The sequence below is a fragment of the Labrus mixtus genome, chromosome 24, assembly GCF_963584025.1.
Source record: "Labrus mixtus chromosome 24, fLabMix1.1, whole genome shotgun sequence".
Lineage (NCBI taxonomy): Eukaryota > Metazoa > Chordata > Actinopteri > Labriformes > Labridae > Labrus > Labrus mixtus.
In genome coordinates this window covers 13,997,521-14,020,784 of record NC_083635.1, presented here as the reverse complement: position 1 = coordinate 14,020,784, position 23,264 = coordinate 13,997,521, and the positions used below count along the sequence as shown (strand labels likewise).

Genomic DNA, 23,264 nt, shown 5'->3' with positions numbered 1-23,264 from the left:
TAAAAATTTCCTTTGGGTTCTTAAATGGTTCCTTTGGGTTCTCTTCTGTTCCCTTTGGGTTCTCGTCTGTTCCCTTTAGGTTCTCTTCTGTTCCCTTTAGAATCTCTTCTGTTCCCTTTAGGTTCTCTTCTGTTTCCTTTGAGTTCTCTTCTGTTCCCTTTGAGTTCTCTTCTGTTCCCTTTGGGTTCTCGTCTGTTCCCTTTAGGTTCTCTTCTGTTCCCTTTGAGTTCTTTAATGTTCCCTTTGGGTTCTTAAATGTTTCCTTTGTGTTCTCATCTGTTTCTTTTGGGTTCTTAAATGTTTCCTTTTGGTTCTTAAATGTTCCTTTGGGTTCTCTTCTGTTCCCTTTGGGTTCTCTTCTGTTCCCTTTGGGTTCTTTAATGTTTCCTTTGGGGTCTCTTCTGTTCCCCTTGGGTTCCTTAATGTTTCTTTTGGGTTCTCTTCTGTTCCCTTTGGGTTATTTCATGTTTCCTGTGGGTTCCTTAATGGTTCCTTTGGGTTCTTACATGTTTCCTTTGGGTTCTCTAATGTTCCCTTTAGGTTCTCTTCTGTTCCCTTTGGGTTCTCTTCTGTTCCCTTTAGGTTCTTTTCTGTTCCCTTTGGGTTCTCGTCTGTTTCCTTTAGGTTCTCTTCTGTTACCTTTAGGTTCTCTTCTGTTCCCTTTAGGTTCTCTTCTGTTCCTTTTGAGTTCTCTTCTGTTCCCTTTAGGTTCTCTTCTGTTCCCTTTAGGTTCTCTTCTGTTACCTTTAGGTTCTCTTCTGTTCCCTTTGAGTTATCTTCTGTTTCCTTTAGGTTCTCTTCTGTTCCCTTTGAGTTCTTTAATGTTCCCTTTGGGTTCTTAAATGTTTCCTTTGAGTTCTCTTCTGTTTCATTCGGGTTCTTAAAAAATTCCTTTGGGTTCCTTAATGTTTCCTTTGAGTTCTCATCTGTTTCTTTTGGGTTCTTAAATGTTTCCTTTTGGTTCTTAAATGGTTCATTTGGGTTCTCTTCTGTTCCCTTTGGGTTCTCTTCTGTTCCCTTTGGGTTCTCTTCTGTTCCCTTTGGGTTCTTTAATGTTTCCTTTGGGGTCTCTTCTGTTCCCCTTGGGTTCCTTAATGTTTATTTTGGGTTCTCTTCTGTTCCCTTTGGGTTCTTTCATGTTTCCTTTGGGTTCCTTAATGGTTCCTTTGGGTTCTTACATGTTTCCTTTAGGTTCTCTAATGTTCCCCTTAGGTTCTCCTCTGAGTTCCCTTTAAGAACACTCTACGTATTTTAAGTGTTCCTATGAAGATCCTCTGAGGTTCTTCTTGAAAGGAAACCCTCAGGTTCTCCTAATGGCCAACTTAGTTTCCATCAACATCTACTAAAGTTGCACAAAGGTTCTCCTAACATTCTCCAAGGTTCCGTCTGAGTTCCTCTAAGATCCCACCAGGCCTGTGGCCGGTCACATTAACTTCCACCAGAACAATGTTCATATTTTATCGCCACACAAGCCTCGATATTTCCACAGACCACCAACTTTCCATGCAGATTCCACAGAAATCTGTTTACTGACAAAAGAAACTAAAGAACAAATTTAGGATTAAACATTCAAAGTGTTTTAACACGAGATCCTCTGGAACATTTCACTCTGCTCAGTCAACACACCCATCCATGACCAGGGGGCGAGCGAGCGAGAGAGAGAGAGAGAGACAGACAGACAGGGCGAGCAAGGTTTCCTTCCAGATGACTTCACTTCAAAAACACGAGACACACACACAAACTCAGTTGTCATGGCAACAGTCCTCTGTGGTCTCGCTGTCATGGAAACAGCCCTTTCCCACTGGGTGGGGTAGAGAGACACTGATCTGCTGAGAGAAAGAGAGGGAGAGAGAGAGGGAGTTAACCCCTTCAGTGCTGTTCATTGTTATTGTTTATTATTATAATTATAATTATTATTATTATTTATTAAGTACTTTATTGTTATTTGTTGTTTTCTGTCAGAAAATAACAAGTAACTTCAAGCTTTTCACAATAAAGGCTTCTTATTGTCAGCAGTGAAGGAGTTAACTGTGTGGAAGTTTCCAGTCAGGAAGTTACATGGAAAGTTTTTCTCTCAGCAACCAATCAGAGTGCAGCAGCTGCACACACACACACACACACACACACACACACACAGGGAGGGCGAGGCAGGGCTTCCAGTTTTTCAGCAGCAGGAAAGTTTCTGTTTTCGTGTTTTTGGTTGGACTTGGAGTCGATGTTTGAGGACCGAGTTGTCATGGTGACCACTGAGACCCACCAGAGCCAAGACCTGCGGGTCCCCCCCCAGGGCCAGAACACGGACCAGAACCAGGACCAGGAACAAGACCAGGACCAGGACCAGGACCAAGACCAGGCCTCACCCTCGTCCCTCCTGGCAGGATTTGACCCAGAGACAATGAGTCAGGGTCCCGTCAACGCCATCACCGTCCTCACCCTGCTGGACAAACTGGTCAACATGCTGGACGCCGTGCAGGAGAACCAGAACAAAATGGAGGTAAGGCCATTAAAACCGTACGAGAGCCAGAAAGAACCAGTACAGACATGTCTGTTGTTGTGTTTCCAAACCTCACTTCTAAATGTTATAAGAGCTGTAGCTGCTCACACTCAGACATTTTGTTTCTGTTTTCAGGGTCACTTTTTTAATTTGTGTTTCTTTATATTTCAGAAACTCTTCTTCTTGTTCTTCTCCTCTCTTCAGCCTCCCTGAGTCTGTGTTTAACTCTGACGTGAAGCTGCTTCACAGATGTTTGACTCGGCAGTGAGAAAACATTCCTGAAATGTTTGAAACATTCAGAAGCTTCAGCTGAAACAGGGTTAGGGTTGGGAAGGGGGGATCTGGAGGTGAAAGGGGGAGGGGTCAGGTTTAGTTACAACAAACATTAAAAACCTTTTAAAATTTGAAAGAGTTAGACTTCCTGAATGAAACGTTAGAACAGTTCTTCCATCAGACAGGGTCAGACCACATCAAGACCACGTCCAGACCACATCAAGAACACATCCAGAATAAACTAGACTAGACTAATCTAGATTAATCCAGACTAAACCAGACAAGAAACAGACTCACTACCTGGAGAGACACAAAACTTTTCACAAGACTGTCACATCCTTACCTCAAACGTTATCAGGTAGAGATGAAGGGCGTGGTCAGAGGGATCCAGGCTGATATCTCATTGGTTGTTGTGTTTAGGTGCATCAGGTGGAGATGGAGGGCGTGGGCAGAGGGATCCAGGCTGATATCTCATTGGTTGTTGTGTTTAGGTGCATCAGGTGGAGATGGAGGGCGTGGTCAGAGGGATCCAGGCTGATATCTCATTGGTTGTTGTGTTTAGGTGCATCAGGTGGAGATGGAGGGCGTGGTCAGAGGGATCCAGGCTGATATCTCATTGGTTGTTGTGTTTAGGTGCATCAGGTGGAGATGGAGGGCGTGGTCAGAGGGATCCAGGCTGATATGACCAAACTATCAAAGAGCCACAGTCACACATCGAACACTGTCAGCAAACTTCTGGACAAGAGTCGCAAACTGTCAGTCACCATGAAGGAGGTACACAGCTCACACCTGAAATCACCTGTCAGATAGACTGAAATCAATCACACCTGTCAGGTAGACTGAAATCAATCACACCTGACTGGTAGACTGAAATCAATCACACCCGTCAGGTAGACTGAAATCAATCACACCCGTCAGGTAGACTGAAATCAATCACACCCGTCAGGTAGACTGAAATCAATCACACCTGACTGGTAGACTGAAATCAATCACACCTGGGTTCTTGTCTGCAGGTTCGGGATAAGATGGAGCGTCAGGGTGTTCAGGTGAAGAAGCTTGAGGCAAATCACGCCCACCTGATAAACCGAAACAACTTCAAAGTCCTAATCTTCCAGGTATGCACAACTATGAACAACTAATCAATGAAGTTATGAGAATTTCAGATAAAGGTGACTTTTTCAGACAACACAAAAGTGTCAGTCTAAAACCACAGCTGCTGTACTGTATGAACTGTATAAACCACAGTAACTGTACTCTGTAAACTACAGTAACTGTACTGTATAAACTACAGTAACTGTACTGTATAATAATAATAATAATACATTTTATTTTAAACTGCATAAAACTACAGTAACTGTGTAAACTACAGCAACTGTGTAAACTACAGCAACTGTACTCTAGTGCAGTAACTGTACTGTCTTAACTACATAAACTACAGTAACTGCATAAACTATAGTAACAGTATAAACTACAGTAACTGCGTAAGCTACAGTAACTGCGTAAACTACAGTAACTGCATAAACTACAGTAACTGCGTAAGCTACAGTAACTGCGTAAACTACAGTAACTGTGTGAACTACAGCAACTGTGTGAACTACAGTAACTGTGTGAACTACAGTAACTGCGTAAACTACAGTAACTGCATAAACTACAGTAACTGCATAAACTACAGTAACTGTGTGAACTACAGTAACTGCGTAAACTACAGTAACTGTGTGAACTACAGCAACTGTACTCTAGTGCAGTAAATGTACTGTCTTAACTGCATAAACTACAGTAACTGTGTAAACTATAGTAACAGTATAAACTACAGTAACTGTGTGAACTACAGTAACTGTGTGAACTACAGTAACTGCATAAACTACAGTAACTGTACTCTAGTGCAGTAACTGTACTGCATAAACTACAGTAACTGTATAAACTACAGTAACTGTGTGAACTACAGTAACTGTACTGCATAAACTACAGTAACTGCATAAACTACAGTAACTGTACTCTAGTGCAGTAACTGTACTGCATAAACTACAGTAACTGTATAAACTACAGTAACTGTGTGAACTACAGTAACTGTACTCTAGTGCAGTAACTGTACTGCATAAACTACAGTAACTGTATAAACTACAGTAACTGTGTGAACTACAGTAACTGTACTGCATAAACTACAGTAACTGTGTGAACTACAGTAACTGCATAAACTACAGTAACTGTGTGAACTACAGCAACTGTACTCTAGTGCAGTAAATGTACTGTCTTAACTGCATAAACTACAGTAACTGCATAAACTACAGTAACTGCATAAACTATAGTAACAGTATAAACTACAGTAACTGTGTGAACTACAGTAACTGCATAAACTACAGTAATTGTACTGTGTACCCTATACCGGGATGTTCTCATCTTCCTCAGGAGGAAAACGAGATCCCCTCCACTGTTTTCGTCAAGGATCCTCCTCCGTTCCCCCGGGATGAGATTATAGAAGAAGGCATTGAATTAGTTCCAGGTGTTGTCGATGGAAACCGTTCCCAGGAGAGCGGGCTCCAGACCATCGACTTATCATCAGATGAGGATGTTGGACTGGAGGCAGAGCTCGAGGAGGAGGAGTTTTGGCCTCATGATCTGGAGAACATGGAGAAATCCAGAGCCGAGAAACTGAAACGCTCGAGTCTGAAGAAGGTAACAAAGCAGATTCAGATGTTCAGACAGACAGGTTCTCAGACAGACAGGTTGAACTCTCTCTTTCTGCAGGTGGACAGTCTGAAGAAGGCATTTTCAAGGCAGAACATTGAGAAGAAGATGACGAAGATCGGAACAAAGATTGTTTCTCAGGAGCAGCGAGAGAAGATCAAACAGAAAACCTCCAGTCTGAAGGTTTCTCCTTTGACCTTCAACATCAGGAAGGTACTGCCTTCTGTTATTATTCTGTTATTGTGAATGTAATCAGATGTTCTCAGCTCCTTGAAGGAACAATATGTTCTAGGGGTTCCACAAAGTTTACTCTAACATTTCTTTTGGTTTTTAACATAATTCCCTTTAAGTTTCTCTAAATCGCACATTTCCTACAGGCTCCAATGATGTTACTCTATAGTTTTCCTTACTTTCCCTGATGTTTACTGTCATCACCAATGATATTTCCCCATTCCTGATAAGTTAAAAAATCACCCCCTTAGGTTTCCCCAGAATTTCCTCCAAGGTTCCCCTATGATTGTTCTACATCTTCTCTGACTGCTCATTAAGGTTCCTCTAAGGTCTACCATAGGGTTTAAGGTTCCACAAAGCATCCTTTAAAGTTCCCCATGGTTTGAAAAAAACTTCCCCTGAGGTTAATAAAGGTTCCAGTAAGATTCTGTCCAGTTGAGATCCCTTATTGTTCCACAGTTTCTGAATTTTCCCACTTCCTCTGACTACTGACTTTAAACTCTCCATGTTTTCAGCCTCGCAGCAGCTCCGACTCTCAGCCCCCCGACACCTCCATCCAGACCCCTGACATCTCCATCCAGACCCCCGAAATCTCCATCCAGACCCCCGACATCTCCATCCAGACCCCCGACATCTCCATTCAGACCGGGGAGTCTGTCCTCACTGAGGCTGACATCCAGCTCTCCCCAATGGGCAGCACTGACCAGGAAGTCCCCTTCACTGAGGTCCATGCCCAGCTGGCTCCTGTTGAGCAGGAGGAGAAACAGGAGGAGGGAGGCGAGGAGGTGACCGGTGTGGAGGCGGAGCTGTCTGTGGTTTCAGAGGAGGTCAGTCAGGAGTACGCCCTGTCCTCCACCCTGCCTCAGGAGGAGAAAGGAGAGAAGGAAGGAGCAAAGGAGGAGAGACAGGATGAATCCTAAACACTCACAAATCTTCATTAAGAACAAACAGATTAAAGAACATTTCAGCTGTTGCTGATTTGTTCCTTTAAGGTCTGTGGCTGTTTTATTAATGATGACGATATTGCTAATCCTTCACACAAATATATTAAATGTTCTTATCTGATTAACACGTCACTCTGAAAACTACATATCTACAACTACAGTTTAAACTCCTACAAAACCAACACAAACGGCTTATTTTAGATTGTAGGTGCAAAGTTTTTTATGAAGTTGGAGAATGTTAGCATTCAATGACAAACTGATACAAATAAAACTGTGGAGATATGTGTTTTTTACAGGACTTTTTTCTCATTAATATTGTTGTATTCTTTGATCTCTTATAAACATGATAACTAATAATCTGCTGGTTAATATGCAACATGGAACAAGGAAACATGGAACCCAACTGACCATCTGAACCTGTCAATCATTCTACCCACAAAGAACCTACTAACATGGTGCTAAACAAAACGTTCCTTTTAAGGTTCCTTTGACTATCTATTGATGTTTCTCAAACATTCTCCTACAGAGTTCCTCAAAGGAATGGCTCCTCATAGCACCTTATAAGGTCCAACTATGGTTGCCTAGGGTTATGCATCAATAAAGGGTTCCCTTACAGTTCCTTATATGTTCCTCTAAGATTCCCCAAAGGTTCTTCCAACATTCCACTTGGGTTCTCCTCTAAGGTTCTCTTAAGTTTCCTTTAAGAGGTCCCAAACATACACAGTTTGTGATGGTATATAAGAGTTAAAGTGATGGTATATACAGAGTGTAAATGGTGGTATATACAGAGTTAAAGTGATGGTATATACAGAGTGTAAATGGTGGTATATAAGAGTTAAAGTGATGGTATATACAGAGTGTAAATGGTGGTATATAAGAGTTAAAGTGATGGTATATACAGAGTTAAAGTGATGGTATATACAGAGTTAAAGTGATGGTATATACAGAGTGTAAATGGTGGTATATGCTGAGTTAAAGTGATGGTATATACACAGTTAAAGTGATGGTATATACAGAGTTAAAGTGATGGTATATACAGAGTGTAAATGGTGGTATATACAGAGTTAAAGTGATGGTATATACAGAGTTAAAGTGATGGTATATACAGAGTTAAAATGGTGGTGTATGCTGTTTTTTTGTGTCGAATATAAATTGAAGTTTAAAACTTTTGTTAGCTGTCACTCTTAAATTTTGACATTTTTAACACTTTGTGGTGCCAAAGAACATTTCCTGTATGATGCTTGTTGCCTGTCAATCACCTTACAGCTGTGTGTGTGAATCACATGAACACAACATAATAAAGTATTGTTTTACCACATTTATTTTCTGACTCTTTATTGAACCTCACATTTTGTCTGATTTTTTTTGTGTTCCTCAATGTGAGGGTCTCCCCCCCCCCCCCCCCCCCCCCCAACCCTAACCCTAACCCTGGTATTGCAGAATAAAGGAACTGTTAAACCGTCTTCAGACAGTTTCAGGATCCATGTTTATGTGAGTTTGGGTTCTTATCAAATCAGTTTCTTGTCTCAGTGTGAAGTGTGGCGCCTCCTGCTGGTTGATCTCTGACATTAACTCTCTTGTCCCTGCTGATTCAGCTGATTCAAGTCATTGACAGTTTATTCTCTCTGATGATATTTGACGTGATTTTGACTCTTCAGGTGCCATAGAGAAAGAATATGTTCACATATATGGATCATATTTTTTTTCAAAGGGAAATTTGGTACACTCTGCTGTCTCTGGTGGGGGCGGGTCAGGGAGTGGGGTGTCCACCTCAGCTGGCAAATGGTGGTAAAGGGGTGTGGCTCAGAGCCAACACAACCAATAAATTGAGGCAGAGGGCGGGGTCTTTAGTGTCAGTCCACATTCCTGGTCCTGTTTCTTCATCCAACAGAGAACTTTTTAAAAGGAGCTACCTTCCAGAGTGACGAATACTACTTCTGCTTCTACTCCTTTAGCCCCTTCTTTTTCTTTTCTTCTCCTTCTCTTTCTCTGACAAGAGGATGGACTCAGTGATGCCCCCTGGCGTCTCTCCAGTGTCTGTCTACTCTCTGTTAGCATGTAGCATCCAAATGATAGCAGCTGTATTACTAATGTTCAGGTTTGGTAGGCAGAGCTCTTCAGTGGATAAGTGGATCCTGCTCTGGCTTTTCTATGATGTCATTGTCCACCTGACACTGGTACGACCAATCAGCATTCATACCTTTTATTCTTCAAATACATCTTTTTAATTGTCTGTAATTTCATTTAAACTGTCTGCGTTTCTTCTGCGTTCGATTATGTTTACTCATATATATGAGGGTGTCTTTGTTTATATGTCTCTGGTTATTTGTTTATGAAGGAGGGTCCCTTTGTTTACATGTCTCTGGTTATTTGTTTATGAAGGAGGGTTCTTTGTTTACATGTCTCTGGTTATTTGTTTATGAAGGAGGGATCTTTGTTTACATGTCTCTGGTTATTTGTTTATGAAGGAGGGTCCCTTTGTTTACATGTCTCTGGTTATTTGTTTATGAAGGAGGGTCCCTTTGTTTACATGTCTCTGGTTATTTGTTTATGAAGGAGGGTCCCTTTGTTTACATGTCTCTGGTTATTTGTTTATGAAGGAGGGTCCTTTGTTTACATGTCTCTGGTTATTTGTTTATGAAGGAGGGTCCTTTGTTTACATGTCTCTGGTTATTTGTTTATGAAGGAGGGTCCCTTTGTTTACATGTCTCTGGTTGGGACGGTGGAGACGTCTGAAGGTCCGCTGGCTGAACTCTGTGAGTTTGTTTACCTGAAACTTTGACAACAGAAATCCATCAAGTTCATAGTGCAACCTCACCTGTCTCACTGTCTGTACCTGTCTGTCTCTACCTGTCTGTCCATCTCTCTGTCTATACCTGTCTGTCTGTACCTGTCTCTACCTGTCTGTCTGTAACTGTCTGTCCGTCTCTCTGTCTGTACCTGTCTGTCCGTCTCTCTGTCTGTACCTGTCTGTCTCTCTGTCTCTACCTGTCTGCCTGTAACTGTCTGTCTGTCTGTCTCTCTCTGTACCTGTCTGTCTCTCTCACGGTCTGTACCTGTCTGTCTCTACCTGTCTGTCTGTAACTGTCTGTCTCTACCTGTCTGTCTGTAACTGTCTGTCTGTCTCTCTGTCTCTACCTGTCTGTCTGTAACTGTCTGTCTGTCTGTCTCTACCTGTCTTTACCTGTCTGTCTGTCTGTCTGTCTCTCTGTCTGTACCTGTCTGTCTGTCTGTCTCTCTCTCTGTCTGTACCTGTCCGTCTCTCTGTCTGTACCTGTCTGTCTGTCTGTCTCTCTCTCTCTCTGTCTGTACCTGTCTGTCTGTCTCTCTCTCTCTCTGTCTGTACCTGTCTGTCTGTCTGTCTGTCTCTCTCTCTGTCTGTACCTGTCTGTCTGTCTCTCTCTCTGTCTGTACTTGTCTATCTGTACCTGTCTGTCTCTCTGTCTGTACCTGTCTGTCCGTCTATCTGTCTGTACCTGTCTGTATCTGTCTGTCCCGTCTCTCTGTCTGTACCTGTCTGTACCTGTCTGTCTCTCTGTCTGTACCTGTCTGTCTCTACCTGTCTGTCCCATCTCTCTGTCTGTACCTGTCTGTCTGCACCTGTCTGTACCTGTCTGTCTGTACCTGTCTGCACCTGTCTGTCCGTCTCTCTGTCTGTACCTGCCTGCACCTGTCTGTCTGTCTGTCTGTATGTACCTGTCTGTCTGTACCTGTCTGCACCTGTCTCTCTGTCTGTACCTGTCTGTACCTGTCTGCACCTGTCTGTACCTGTCTGTCTGCACCTGTCTGTCTGTCTGTACCTGTCTGTCTGTACCTGTCTGCACCTGTCTGTCTGTCTGTACCTGTCTGCACCTGTCTGTCTGCACCTGTCTCTCTGTCTGTACCTGTCTGTCTGTACCTGTCTGTCTGTACCTGTCTGCACCTGTCTCTCTGTCTGTACCTGTCTGTCTGTATCTGTCTGTCTGTACCTGTCTGTGTTCAGGGAGAGAGTACAGCAGAGCAGACAGTCGTTGGCTGATTTCTGATCCAACAATCGTCTCAATTGAACTTCTGACTGTGTTCCTGGACTCTCTGATTGGTGTGCTGCTGATACACGCAGTACTACAGGAGAGATACTACAGGTTATTCTCACACACACACACAGTACTACAGGAGAGATACTACAGGTTATTCTCACACACACACACAGTACTACAGGAGAGATACTACAGGTTATTCTCACACACACACACACACAGTACTACAAGAGAGATACTACAGGTTATTCTCACACACACACACAGTACTACAAGAGAGATACTACAGGTTATTCTCACACACACACACACACACAGTACTACAAGAGAGATACTACAGGTTATTCTCACACACACACACACAGTACTACAGGAGAGATACTACAGGTTATTCTCACACACACACACAGTACTACAGGAGAGATACTACAGGTTATTCTCACACACACACACAGTACTACAGGAGAGATACTACAGGTTATTCTCACACACACACACACACACACAGTACTACAAGAGAGATACTACAGGTTATTCTCACACACACAAAACAGTACTACAAGAGAGATACTACAGGTTATTCTCACACACACACACACACACACACAGTACTACAAGAGAGATACTACAGGTTATTCTCACACACACACACACACACACAGTACTACAGGAGAGATACTACAGGTTATTCTCACACACACACACACGCAGTACTACAAGAGAGATACTACAGGTTATTCTCACACACACACACACGCAGTACTACAAGAGAGATACTACAGGTTATTCTCACACACACACACACACACAGTACTACAGGAGAGATACTACAGGTTATTCTCACACACACACACACACACACACAGTACTACAAGAGAGATACTACAGGTTATTCTCACACACACACACAGTACTACAAGAGAGATACTACAGGTTATTCTCACACACACACACACACACACACACACACACACACACACAGTACTACAAGAGAGATACTACAGGTTATTCTCACACACACACACACACACACACACAGTACTACAAGAGAGATACTACAGGTTATTCTCACACACACACACACACACACACACAGTACTACAAGAGAGATACTACAGGTTATTCTCACACACACACAGTACTACAAGAGAGATACTACAGGTTATTCTCACACACACACAGTACTACAGGAGAGATACTACAGGTTATTCTCTCACACACACACAGTACTACAGGAGAGATACTACAGGTTATTCTCACACACACACAGTACTACAGGAGAGATACTACAGGTTATTCTCACACACACACACACACAGTACTACAGGAGAGATACTACAGGTTATTCTCACACACACACACACACACACACAGTACTACAGGAGAGATACTACAGGTTATTCTCACACACACACACACACACACACACACACACACACAGTACTACAGGAGAGATACTACAGGTTATTCTCACACACACACACACACACACACAGTACTACAGGAGAGATACTACAGTTTATTCTCACACACACACACACACACACAGTACTACAAGAGAGATACTACAGGTTATTCTCACACACACACACACACACACAGTACTACAAGAGAGATACTACAGGTTATTCTCACACACACACACACAGTACTACAGGAGAGATACTACAGGTTATTCTCACACACACACACACACACACACACAGTACTACAGGAGAGATACTACAGGTTATTCTCACACACACACACACACACACACACAGTACTACAGGAGAGATACTACAGTTTATTCTCACACACACACACACACAGTACTACAAGAGAGATACTACAGGTTATTCTCACACACACACACACACACACACAGTACTACAAGAGAGATACTACAGGTTATTCTCACACACACACACACAGTACTACAAGAGAGATACTACAGGTTATTCTCACACACACACAGTACTACAGGAGAGATACTACAGGTTATTCTCACACACACACACACACACACACACACACAGTACTACAAGAGAGATACTACAGGTTATTCTCACACACACACACACACAGTACTACAAGAGAGATACTACAGGTTATTCTCACACACACACACACAGTACTACAAGAGAGATACTACAGGTTATTCTCACACACACACACAGTACTACAAGAGAGATACTACAGGTTATTCTCACACACACACACACAGTACTACAAGAGAGATACTACAGGTTATTCTCACACACACACACAGTACTACAAGAGAGATACTACAGGTTATTCTCACACACACACACAGTACTACAAGAGAGATACTACAGGTTATTCTCACACACACACACACACACACACACACAGTACTACAAGAGAGATACTACAGGTTATTCACACACACACACACACACACACACAGTACTACAGGAGAGATACTACAGGTTATTCACACACACACACACACACAGTACTACAGGAGAGATACTACAGGTTATTCACACACACACACACACACACACACACACACACACACACAGTACTACAGGAGAGATACTACAGGTTATTCTCACACACACACACAGTACTACAGGAGAGATACTACAGGTTATTCTCACACACACACACACACACAGTACTACAGGAGAGATACTACAGGTTATTCTCACACACACACACACACACACACACAGTACTACAAGAGAGATACTACAGGTTATTCTCACACACACACACACACAGTACTACAAGAGAGATACTACAGGTTATTCTCACACACACACACACACACACACACAGTACTACAAGAGAGATACTACAAGTTATTCTCACACACACACACACACACACACACAGTACTACAAGAGAGATACTACAGGTTATTCTCACACACACACAGTACTACAAGAGAGATACTACAGGTTATTCTCACACACACACACACGCAGTACTACAGGAGAGATACTACAGGTTATTCTCACACACACACACACACACACAGTACTACAAGAGAGATACTACAGGTTATTCTCACACACACACACACACACACACAGTACTACAAGAGAGATACTACAGGTTATTCTCACACACACACAGTACTACAAGAGAGATACTACAGGTTATTCTCACACACACACACAGTACTACAAGAGAGATACTACAGGTTATTCTCACACACACACACACACACACACAGTACTACAAGAGAGATACTACAGGTTATTCTCACACACACACAGTACTACAAGAGAGATACTACAGGTTATTCTCACACACACACAGTACTACAGGAGAGATACTACAGGTTATTCTCACACACACACACACAGTACTACAGGAGAGATACTACAGGTTATTCTCACACACACACACACACAGTACTACAGGAGAGATACTACAGGTTATTCTCACACACACACACACACACACACAGTACTACAGGAGAGATACTACAGGTTATTCTCACACACACACACACACACACACACACAGTACTACAGGAGAGATACTACAGGTTATTCTCACACACACACACACACACACAGTACTACAGGAGAGATACTACAGGTTATTCTCACACACACACACACACACACAGTACTACAGGAGAGATACTACAGTTTATTCTCACACACACACACACACAGTACTACAAGAGAGATACTACAGGTTATTCTCACACACACACACACACACACACACAGTACTACAGGAGAGATACTACAGGTTATTCTCTCACACACACACAGTACTACAGGAGAGATACTACAGGTTATTCTCACACACACACACACGCAGTACTACAAGAGAGATACTACAGGTTATTCTCACACACACACACACACACACACAGTACTACAAGAGAGATACTACAGGTTATTCTCACACACACACACACACACACACGCAGTACTACAAGAGAGATACTACAGGTTATTCTCACACACACACACACACAGTACTACAGGAGAGATACTACAGGTTATTCTCACACACACACACACACACACACACACACACACACACACACACACAGTACTACAAGAGAGATACTACAGGTTATTCTCACACACACACACAGTACTACAAGAGAGATACTACAGGTTATTCTCACACACACACACACACACACACACACAGTACTACAAGAGAGATACTACAGGTTCTTCTCACACACACACACAGTACTACAAGAGAGATACTACAGGTTATTCTCACACACACACACACACACACACACACACACACACACACACAGTACTACAAGAGAGATACTACAGGTTATTCCCACACACACACACACACACACACACACACAGTACTACAGGAGAGATACTACAGGTTATTCTCACACACACACACAGTACTACAAGAGAGATACTACAGGTTATTCTCACACACACACACACACACACACACACAGTACTACAAGAGAGATACTACAGGTTATTCTCACACACACACACAGTACTACAAGAGAGATACTACAGGTTATTCTCACACACACACACACACACACACACAGTACTACAAGAGAGATACTACAGGTTATTCTCACACACACACACACACACACACACACAGTACTACAAGAGAGATACTACAGGTTATTCTCACACACACACACACACACACACACACACAGTACTACAAGAGAGATACTACAGGTTATTCTCACACACACACAGTACTACAGGAGAGATACTACAGGTTATTCTCACACACACACAGTACTACAGGAGAGATACTACAGGTTATTCTCACACACACACACACACACAGTACTACAGGAGAGATACTACAGGTTATTCTCACACACACACACACACACACACACACACACAGTACTACAGGAGAGATACTACAGGTTATTCTCACACACACACACACACACACACACACACAGTACTACAGGAGAGATACTACAGTTTATTCTCACACACACACACACACACACACAGTACTACAGGAGAGATACTACAGGTTATTCTCACACACACACACACACACACACACACACAGTACTACAGGAGAGATACTACAGGTTATTCTCACACACACACACACACACAGTACTACAAGAGAGATACTACAGGTTATTCTCACACACACACACACAGTACTACAAGAGAGATACTACAGGTTATTCTCACACACACACACACACACACACACAGTACTACAAGAGAGATACTACAGGTTATTCTCACACACACACACACACAGTACTACAAGAGAGATACTACAGGTTATTCTCACACACACACACACACACAGTACTACAGGAGAGATACTACAGGTTATTCTCACACACACACACACACACACACACACAGTACTACAAGAGAGATACTACAGGTTATTCTCACACACACACACACACACACAGTACTACAAGAGAGATACTACAGGTTATTCTCACACACACACACACACAGTACTACAAGAGAGATACTACAGGTTATTCTCACACACACACACAGTACTACAAGAGAGATACTACAGGTTATTCTCACACACACACACACACACACAGTACTACAAGAGAGATACTACAGGTTATTCTCACACACACACACACACACAGTACTACAAGAGAGATACTACAGGTTATTCTCACACACACACACAGTACTACAAGAGAGATACTACAGGTTATTCTCACACACACACACACAGTACTACAGGAGAGATACTACAGGTTATTCTCACACACACACACAGTACTACAAGAGAGATACTACAGGTTATTCTCACACACACACACACAGTACTACAGGAGAGATACTACAGGTTATTCTCTCACACACACACACACACACACAGTACTACAGGAGAGATACTACAGGTTATTCTCTCTCACACACACACACACACACACACACACAGTACTACAGGAGAGATACTACAGGTTATTCTCTCACACACACACACACACACACACAGTACTACAAGAGAGATACTACAGGTTATTCTCTCACACACACACACACAGTACTACAGGAGAGATACTACAGGTTATTCACACACACACACACACACACACACACACACACACACACACACACACAGTACTACAGGAGAGATACTACAGGTTATTCTCACACACACACACACACACACACACACACAGTACTACAAGAGAGATACTACAGGTTATTCTCACACACACACACACACAGTACTACAGGAGAGATACTACAGGTTATTCTCACACACACACACACACACACACACACACACACAGTACTACAAGAGAGATACTACAGGTTATTCTCACACACACACACACACACACAGTACTACAGGAGAGATACTACAGGTTATTCTCACACACACACACACAGTACTACAAGAGAGATACTACAGGTTATTCTCACACACACACACACACACAGTACTACAAGAGAGATACTACAGGTTATTCTCACACACACACACACAGTACTACAGGAGAGATACTACAGGTTATTCTCACACACACACACAGTACTACAAGAGAGATACTACAGGTTATTCTCACACACACACACACAGTACTACAGGAGAGATACTACAGGTTATTCTCACACACACACACACAGTACTACAAGAGAGATACTACAGGTTATTCTCACACACACACACAGTACTACAAGAGAGATACTACAGGTTATTCTCACACACACACACAGTACTACAAGAGAGATACTACAGGTTATTCTCACAGACACACACACACACACACACAGTACTACAAGAGAGATACTACAGGTTATTCTCACACACACACACACACAGTACTACAGGAGAGATACTACAGGTTATTCTCACACACACACACAGTACTACAAGAGAGATACTACAGGTTATTCTCACACACACACACAGTACTACAAGAGAGATACTACAGGTTATTCTCACAGACACACACACACACACACACACACACACAGTACTACAGGAGAGATACTACAGGTTATTCTCACACACACACACACCACCTGTATAGTTACAGTATGTTTCACTGTGTTTATTCAGACACTTCCTGCAGATCACTCTGAGCGTGTGCGAGCTTTATGGCGGCTGGATGACCTTTGCTCCTGAGTTGCTTGTGGGCAGTCCCAGTCTGAACACGTCCAGCTGGCTGCACCTGTGGGTCTACCTGGTCTTCTTTAATGGGCTCTGGGTCCTGGTCCCGGTCCTGCTGCTGATACAATCATGGATTTCCCTCAAGAGTCTGCACGCGCTCCGAGTGGATGACCATGTTAACAGGAAGAAGATGTAGAGATCTGAATAATTCAGAACTTTCCATTGATCAAAACACTCACTCATGAATAAACTCTTTTATTGGTATCACAGATGCTTATCGGGCACTTTGATTGGCTGTTTGTTATAAATTAATAATTATTGGAAAATGTACCAAAACATTTAAAGAACAAAATACTTCAATTTATTTCAGTAAAACTATCAGATGTTGTCCCTTCCTCCTCTCCTCCTCCCTCCTTCCTCTCCTCCTCCTTCCTCCTCCTCCTCCCCTCCTTCCTCTCCTCCTCCTTCCTCCTCCTCCTCCCCTCCTTCCTCTCCTCCTCCTTCCTCCCTCCCTCCTTCCTCCCTCCCTCCTCCTCTCCTCCTCCTCCTCCCTCCTTCCTCCCCTCCTCCTCCCCTCCTCCCCTCCTCCTCCCTCCTTCCTCTCCTCCTCCTTCCTCCTCCTCCTCCCCTCCTTCCTCTCCTCCTCCTTCCTCCTCCTCCTCCCCTCCTTCCTCTCCTCCTCCTTCCTCCCTCCCTCCCTCCTCCTCCCTCTCCTCCTCCTCCCTCCTTCCTCTCCTCCTCCCCTCCTCCTCCCTCCTTCCTCCCCTCCTCCTCCCCTCCTCCTCCCTCCTTCCTCTCCTCCTCCTCTCCTCCTCTCCTCCTCTCAGCTCTTCTTGATCATCTTATGCACAGAGATGAAGGCCTGCTGGAGTCCTAGTCCCTTCAGAGCGCTGCAGGCCTGAACCTCCCACAGCCGCTCATTGTGAGAGTCCAGGTCCAGCTGGTTGGAAATCTGAGGGGGGGGGGGATTTTCAGAGGAAACATCAGACAACTCTTCTTCAAAGCTCATGATATTTTTGAGCACTTTAAGATGTAGGGTTCCTGTGGTACCTCTCGGATGGTCATGGAGTCTGGCAGATCCTTCTTGTTGGCCAGAACCATCAGAGGAATCCCTCGTAACTTCTCATCACACAGAACCTTCTTCAACACCTTCTGAGCCTCGTGCATCCGAACACGATCAGTGCTGTCCACCACGAACACCAGAGCCTTACAGTCGTCCAGGAAGTACCTGAAGGACAACAAGGAAGGGTTAGGGTTAACACCAACACACAACTGTAGTGAACCTCTATGATCAACACTCAGCTGTAGTGAACCTCTCTATGATCAACACTCAGCTGTAGTGAACCTCTCCATGATCAACACTCAACTGTAGTGAACCTCTATGATCAACACTCAGCTGTAGTGAACCTCTATGATCAACACTCAGCTGTAGTGAACCTCTATGATCAACACTCAGCTGTAGTGAACCTCTATGATCAACACTCAGCTGTAGTGAACCTGTATGATCAACACTCAACTGTAGTGAACCTCTATGATCAACACTCAGCTGTAGTGAACCTCTCTATGATCAACACTCAGCTGTAGTGAACCTCTATGATCAACACTCAACTGTAGTGAACCTCTATGATCAACACTCAGCTGTAGTGAACCTCTATGATCAACAGTCAACTGTAGTGAACCTCTATGATCAACACTCAGCTGTAGTGAACCTCTATGATCAACACTCAGCTGTAGTGAACCTCTATGATCAACACTCAGCTGTAGTGAACCTCTCTATGATCAACACTCAACTGTAGTGAACCTCTATGATCAACACTCAGCTGTAGTGAACCTCTCTATGATCAACACTCAACTGTAGTGAACCTCTATGATCAACACTCAGCTGTAGTGAACCTCTATGATCAACACTCAGCTGTAGTGAACCTCTATGATCAACACTCAACTGTAGTGAACCTCTCTATGATCAACACTCAACTGTAGTGAACCTCTATGATCAACACTCAACTGTAGTGAACCTCTATGATCAACACTCAGCTGTAGTGAACCTCTATGATCAACACTCAGCTGTAGTGAACCTCTCCATGATCAACACTCAGCTGTAGTGAACCTCTATGATCAACACTCAGCTGTAGTGAACCTCTATGATCAACACTCAGCTGTAGTGAACCTCTATGATCAACACTCAGCTGTAGTGAACCTCTATGATCAACACTCAACTGTAGTGAACCTCTATGATCAACACTCAGCTGTAGTGAACCTCTCTATGATCAACACTCAACTGTAGTGAACCTCTATGATCAACACTCAGCTGTAGTGAACCTCTATGATCAACACTCAACTGTAGTGAACCTCTCCATGATCAACACTCAGCTGTAGTGAACCTCTATGATCAACACTCAGCTGTAGTGAACCTCTCCATGATCAACACTCAGCTGTAGTGAACCTCTCTATGATCAACACTCAGCTGTAGTGAACCTCTATGATCAACACTCAGCTGTAGTGAACCTCTATGATCAACACTCAGCTGTAGTGAACCTCTATGATCAACACTCAGCTGTAGTGAACCTCTATGATCAACACTCAGCTGTAGTGAACCTCTCTGTGATCAACACTCAGCTGTAGTGAACCTCTATGATCAACACTCAGCTGTAGTGAACCTCTCCATGATCAACACTCAGCTGTAGTGAACCTCTATGATCAACACTCAGCTGTAGTGAACCTCTATGATCAACACTCAGCTGTAGTGAACCTCTCTATGATCAACACTCAACTGTAGTGAACCTCTATGATCAACACTCAGCTGTGGTGAACCTCTATGATCAACACTCAGCTGTAGTGAACCTCTCTATGATCAACACTCAGCTGTAGTGAACCTCTATGATCAACACTCAGCTGTAGTGAACCTCTATGATCAACACTCAACTGTAGTGAACCTCTATGATCAACACTCAGCTGTAGTGAACCTCTATGATCAACACTCAACTGTAGTGAACCTCTATGATCAACACTCAACTGTAGTGAACCTCTCTATGATCAACACTCAGCTGTAGTGAACCTCTATGATCAACACTCAACTGTAGTGAACCTCTATGATCAACACTCAACTGTAGTGAACCTCTCCATGATCAACACTCAGCTGTAGTGAACCTCTATGATCAACACTCAGCTGTAGTGAACCTCTCTATGATCAACACTCAGCTGTAGTGAACCTCTCTATGATCAACACTCAGCTGTAGTGAACCTCTATGATCAACACTCAGCTGTAGTGAACCTCTCTATGATCAACACTCAGCTGTAGTGAACCTCTCTATGATCAACACTCAGCTGTAGTGAACCTCTATGATCAACACTCAGCTGTAGTGAACCTCTATGATCAACACTCAACTGTAGTGAACCTCTATGATCAACACTCAGCTGTAGTGAACCTCTCTATGATCAACACTCAGCTGTAGTGAAGTGTGTGTGTGTGTGTGTGTGTGTGTGTGTGTGTGTGTGTGTTGCAGACTGCGTGCCTCCAGTTTGGTCTCATGCTCTTCTGTCCTCCGACGTCCCACACTGTCAAAGATGTCTTCTTGTCCAGGTCCAAAGTCCCTACGTTGAATCCGATGGTTGGAGATGTTTCCATCTCCTGAAGTGATCAGAGAACACAATCACACCTGACACACCTGACACACCTGTACCTCATATTGATTTTCTTACCTGTCCTGTCAGCAGTCGAGCGAGCAGAGTCGACTTCCCAGCAGAGTCCAAACCCATCAGTATCACCTACACACACACACACACACACACACACACACAGTATACTGTATAATTTATTTATATCAGAGCCGTCAGCATTAAATGTCCCATATTCTTCTTCTTCTGGTTTTATTTGCTCTTTAGTGTGTTTTCCATGTTCACTCACATCTATGTGCAAAAATTCAAAGTCCTCGGAAACACAGCTTCTCCTACCTCCTCCTGTTAGCTGTAGCATTAGCTGCATGTACCGCTCGGTTCTAGCCCCCCTCGAAAAAAATGTGTCAGTCCAACGTCATTGTCAGTGTGAGATCACTGATCTAAGCCCATTGGCTCGTTGTGGCCCAGCAGCTCATGTTGAAATTTCAGAGAAGCGTGCTGAGCAACTGACCAATAACGACAGAGCGGATCGGCAGACCAATCAGAGCAGACTTGGCCCACGTGGGGTCTAACAGTGTGGGCTCAATAGAGTGTAGCTGACAGACTCAGAGCGGAGAGGGAGCAAGGAGGAGCAGTACATGAAAACAGACACTTTTTTTATAACTTTAGCTATTGTGAACGTACAAAAGTAGGTACATAGATTAAATATACAAAGCCCAAAAAGGGCAGAATATGACCTCTTTAAAGAGTTAATCACATTACTCTCATGTTTGTCCCTTCAGGCTCTCCGTAGATAATCGTCCTCAGTGTCTCCCTGTAGTCTCACTGCTGCATCTTTGAATGTCTCATTTCACTTTAACAAACTCTCAGACAGTAATATCCACCTGATGACATGACACATTGACCTTATGACATGACACATTGACCTTATGACATGACACATTGACCTTATGACATCACACATTGACCTTATGACATCACACATTGACCTTTGGGATCCCTAACCACCTCCTGTTTCTGTGTTTAACTTCCTGCCCTAACCTTCCATCTACAGGAAGGACATTACTTTATTTCAAAATAAAAGCACACAGCATGTAAAGCACTTTCAGCTCAAGACAGTACACACAAATAAAAGCTTAACTATTTTGATTTTGAAATGTGAAATAATAGAATTTCAAACATGAGATGTAAGTAACGCAGCCTTGTATCTAATTCAAGTAAATACATTATTTATCAGATTCTTCCATGAACACATTTTGTGACAACAGGCAGACACAGGTGAGACATGGAGAACACCTGTCAGCCAGGTAAGTACCTGAGGAGAGGAGCTGTGAGCCTGACCCATCGTCCTGAAGATACTTCTTTCCTCTGCGTCAGTCCAAAGCTAGTATCCTCCTTCACTCACTCTTGTTCTGTGTCGACTGAAACTCACCTGTCTAACATCTTTCAGGTGTGTTCAGGGTCATTCAGACTGTCAACCAATAGGAGAACAGGGTCCAATCAGAGCATGTGACTGTATAACAGGTTGGACAGCATTTTTGTGTAAGCAGAAACACCTTTCAAGAAAAAGAGGAAACACCTATACAGAGAAAAGAAGGAGGAAACACCTGTACAGAGAAGAGACACACCTGTACAGAGAAGAGACACACCTGTACAGAGAAGAAGAAACACATGTACAGAGAAGAGAAGAAGAAACACCTGTACAGAGAAGAAGAAACACATGTACAGAGAAGAGAAGAAGAAACACCTGTACAGAGAAGAAACACCTGTACAGAGAAGAGAAGTAGAAACACCTGTACAGAGAAGAGAAGAAGAAACACCTGTACAGAGAAGAGAAGAAACACCTGTACAGAGAAGAGACACACCTGTACAGAGAAGAAGAAACACCTGTACAGAGAAGAAGAAACACCTGTACAGAGAAGAAGAAACACCTGTACAGAGAAG

The 23,264-nt window shown here is 43.2% G+C and overlaps 3 protein-coding genes across 11 annotated transcripts; 2 read left to right on the top strand and 1 right to left on the bottom strand.

Moving 5' to 3' along the window:
* The first annotated feature begins 2,112 nt into the window (after positions 1–2,112).
* Positions 2,113–7,945, top strand: cavin2b (caveolae associated protein 2b). Of its 8 annotated transcripts, none has more exons than XM_061032224.1 (8): positions 2,113–2,494; positions 3,401–3,541; positions 3,781–3,882; positions 5,174–5,440; positions 5,513–5,665; positions 6,199–7,393; positions 7,486–7,529; positions 7,738–7,945. In XM_061032224.1, exons 1-6 carry the CDS (start codon positions 2,216–2,218, stop codon positions 6,601–6,603), a joined length of 1,347 nt encoding a protein of 448 aa, XP_060888207.1. In that variant the 5' UTR covers positions 2,113–2,215; the 3' UTR covers positions 6,604–7,393; positions 7,486–7,529; positions 7,738–7,945. The 8 variants fall into 8 exon arrangements, with proteins under 8 accessions (XP_060888207.1, XP_060888211.1, XP_060888210.1 ...); XM_061032228.1 differs by having other exon boundaries at positions 7,486–7,552; XM_061032227.1 differs by having other exon boundaries at positions 7,486–7,575.
* A 521-nt stretch (positions 7,946–8,466) lies between these two features.
* Positions 8,467–17,974, top strand: ebpl (EBP like). Its single transcript, XM_061032938.1, has 4 exons — positions 8,467–8,804; positions 9,314–9,383; positions 10,610–10,748; positions 17,655–17,974. Exons 1-4 carry the CDS (start codon positions 8,628–8,630, stop codon positions 17,899–17,901), a joined length of 633 nt encoding a protein of 210 aa, XP_060888921.1. The 5' UTR covers positions 8,467–8,627; the 3' UTR covers positions 17,902–17,974.
* A 490-nt stretch (positions 17,975–18,464) lies between these two features.
* Positions 18,465–22,830, bottom strand: arl11 (ADP-ribosylation factor-like 11). Of its 2 annotated transcripts, none has more exons than XM_061032945.1 (5): positions 22,617–22,830; positions 21,405–21,470; positions 21,218–21,333; positions 18,756–18,933; positions 18,465–18,657 (listed from the first exon to the last, which is right to left on the bottom strand). In XM_061032945.1, the coding sequence occupies exons 2-5, from the start codon at positions 21,459–21,461 to the stop codon at positions 18,529–18,531; spliced, it is 480 nt and encodes a 159-aa protein (XP_060888928.1). In that variant the 5' UTR covers positions 21,462–21,470; positions 22,617–22,830; the 3' UTR covers positions 18,465–18,528. The 2 variants fall into 2 exon arrangements, with proteins under 2 accessions (XP_060888928.1, XP_060888927.1); XM_061032944.1 differs by having other exon boundaries at positions 22,636–22,828.
* Between the last annotated feature and the right edge of the window lie 434 nt (positions 22,831–23,264).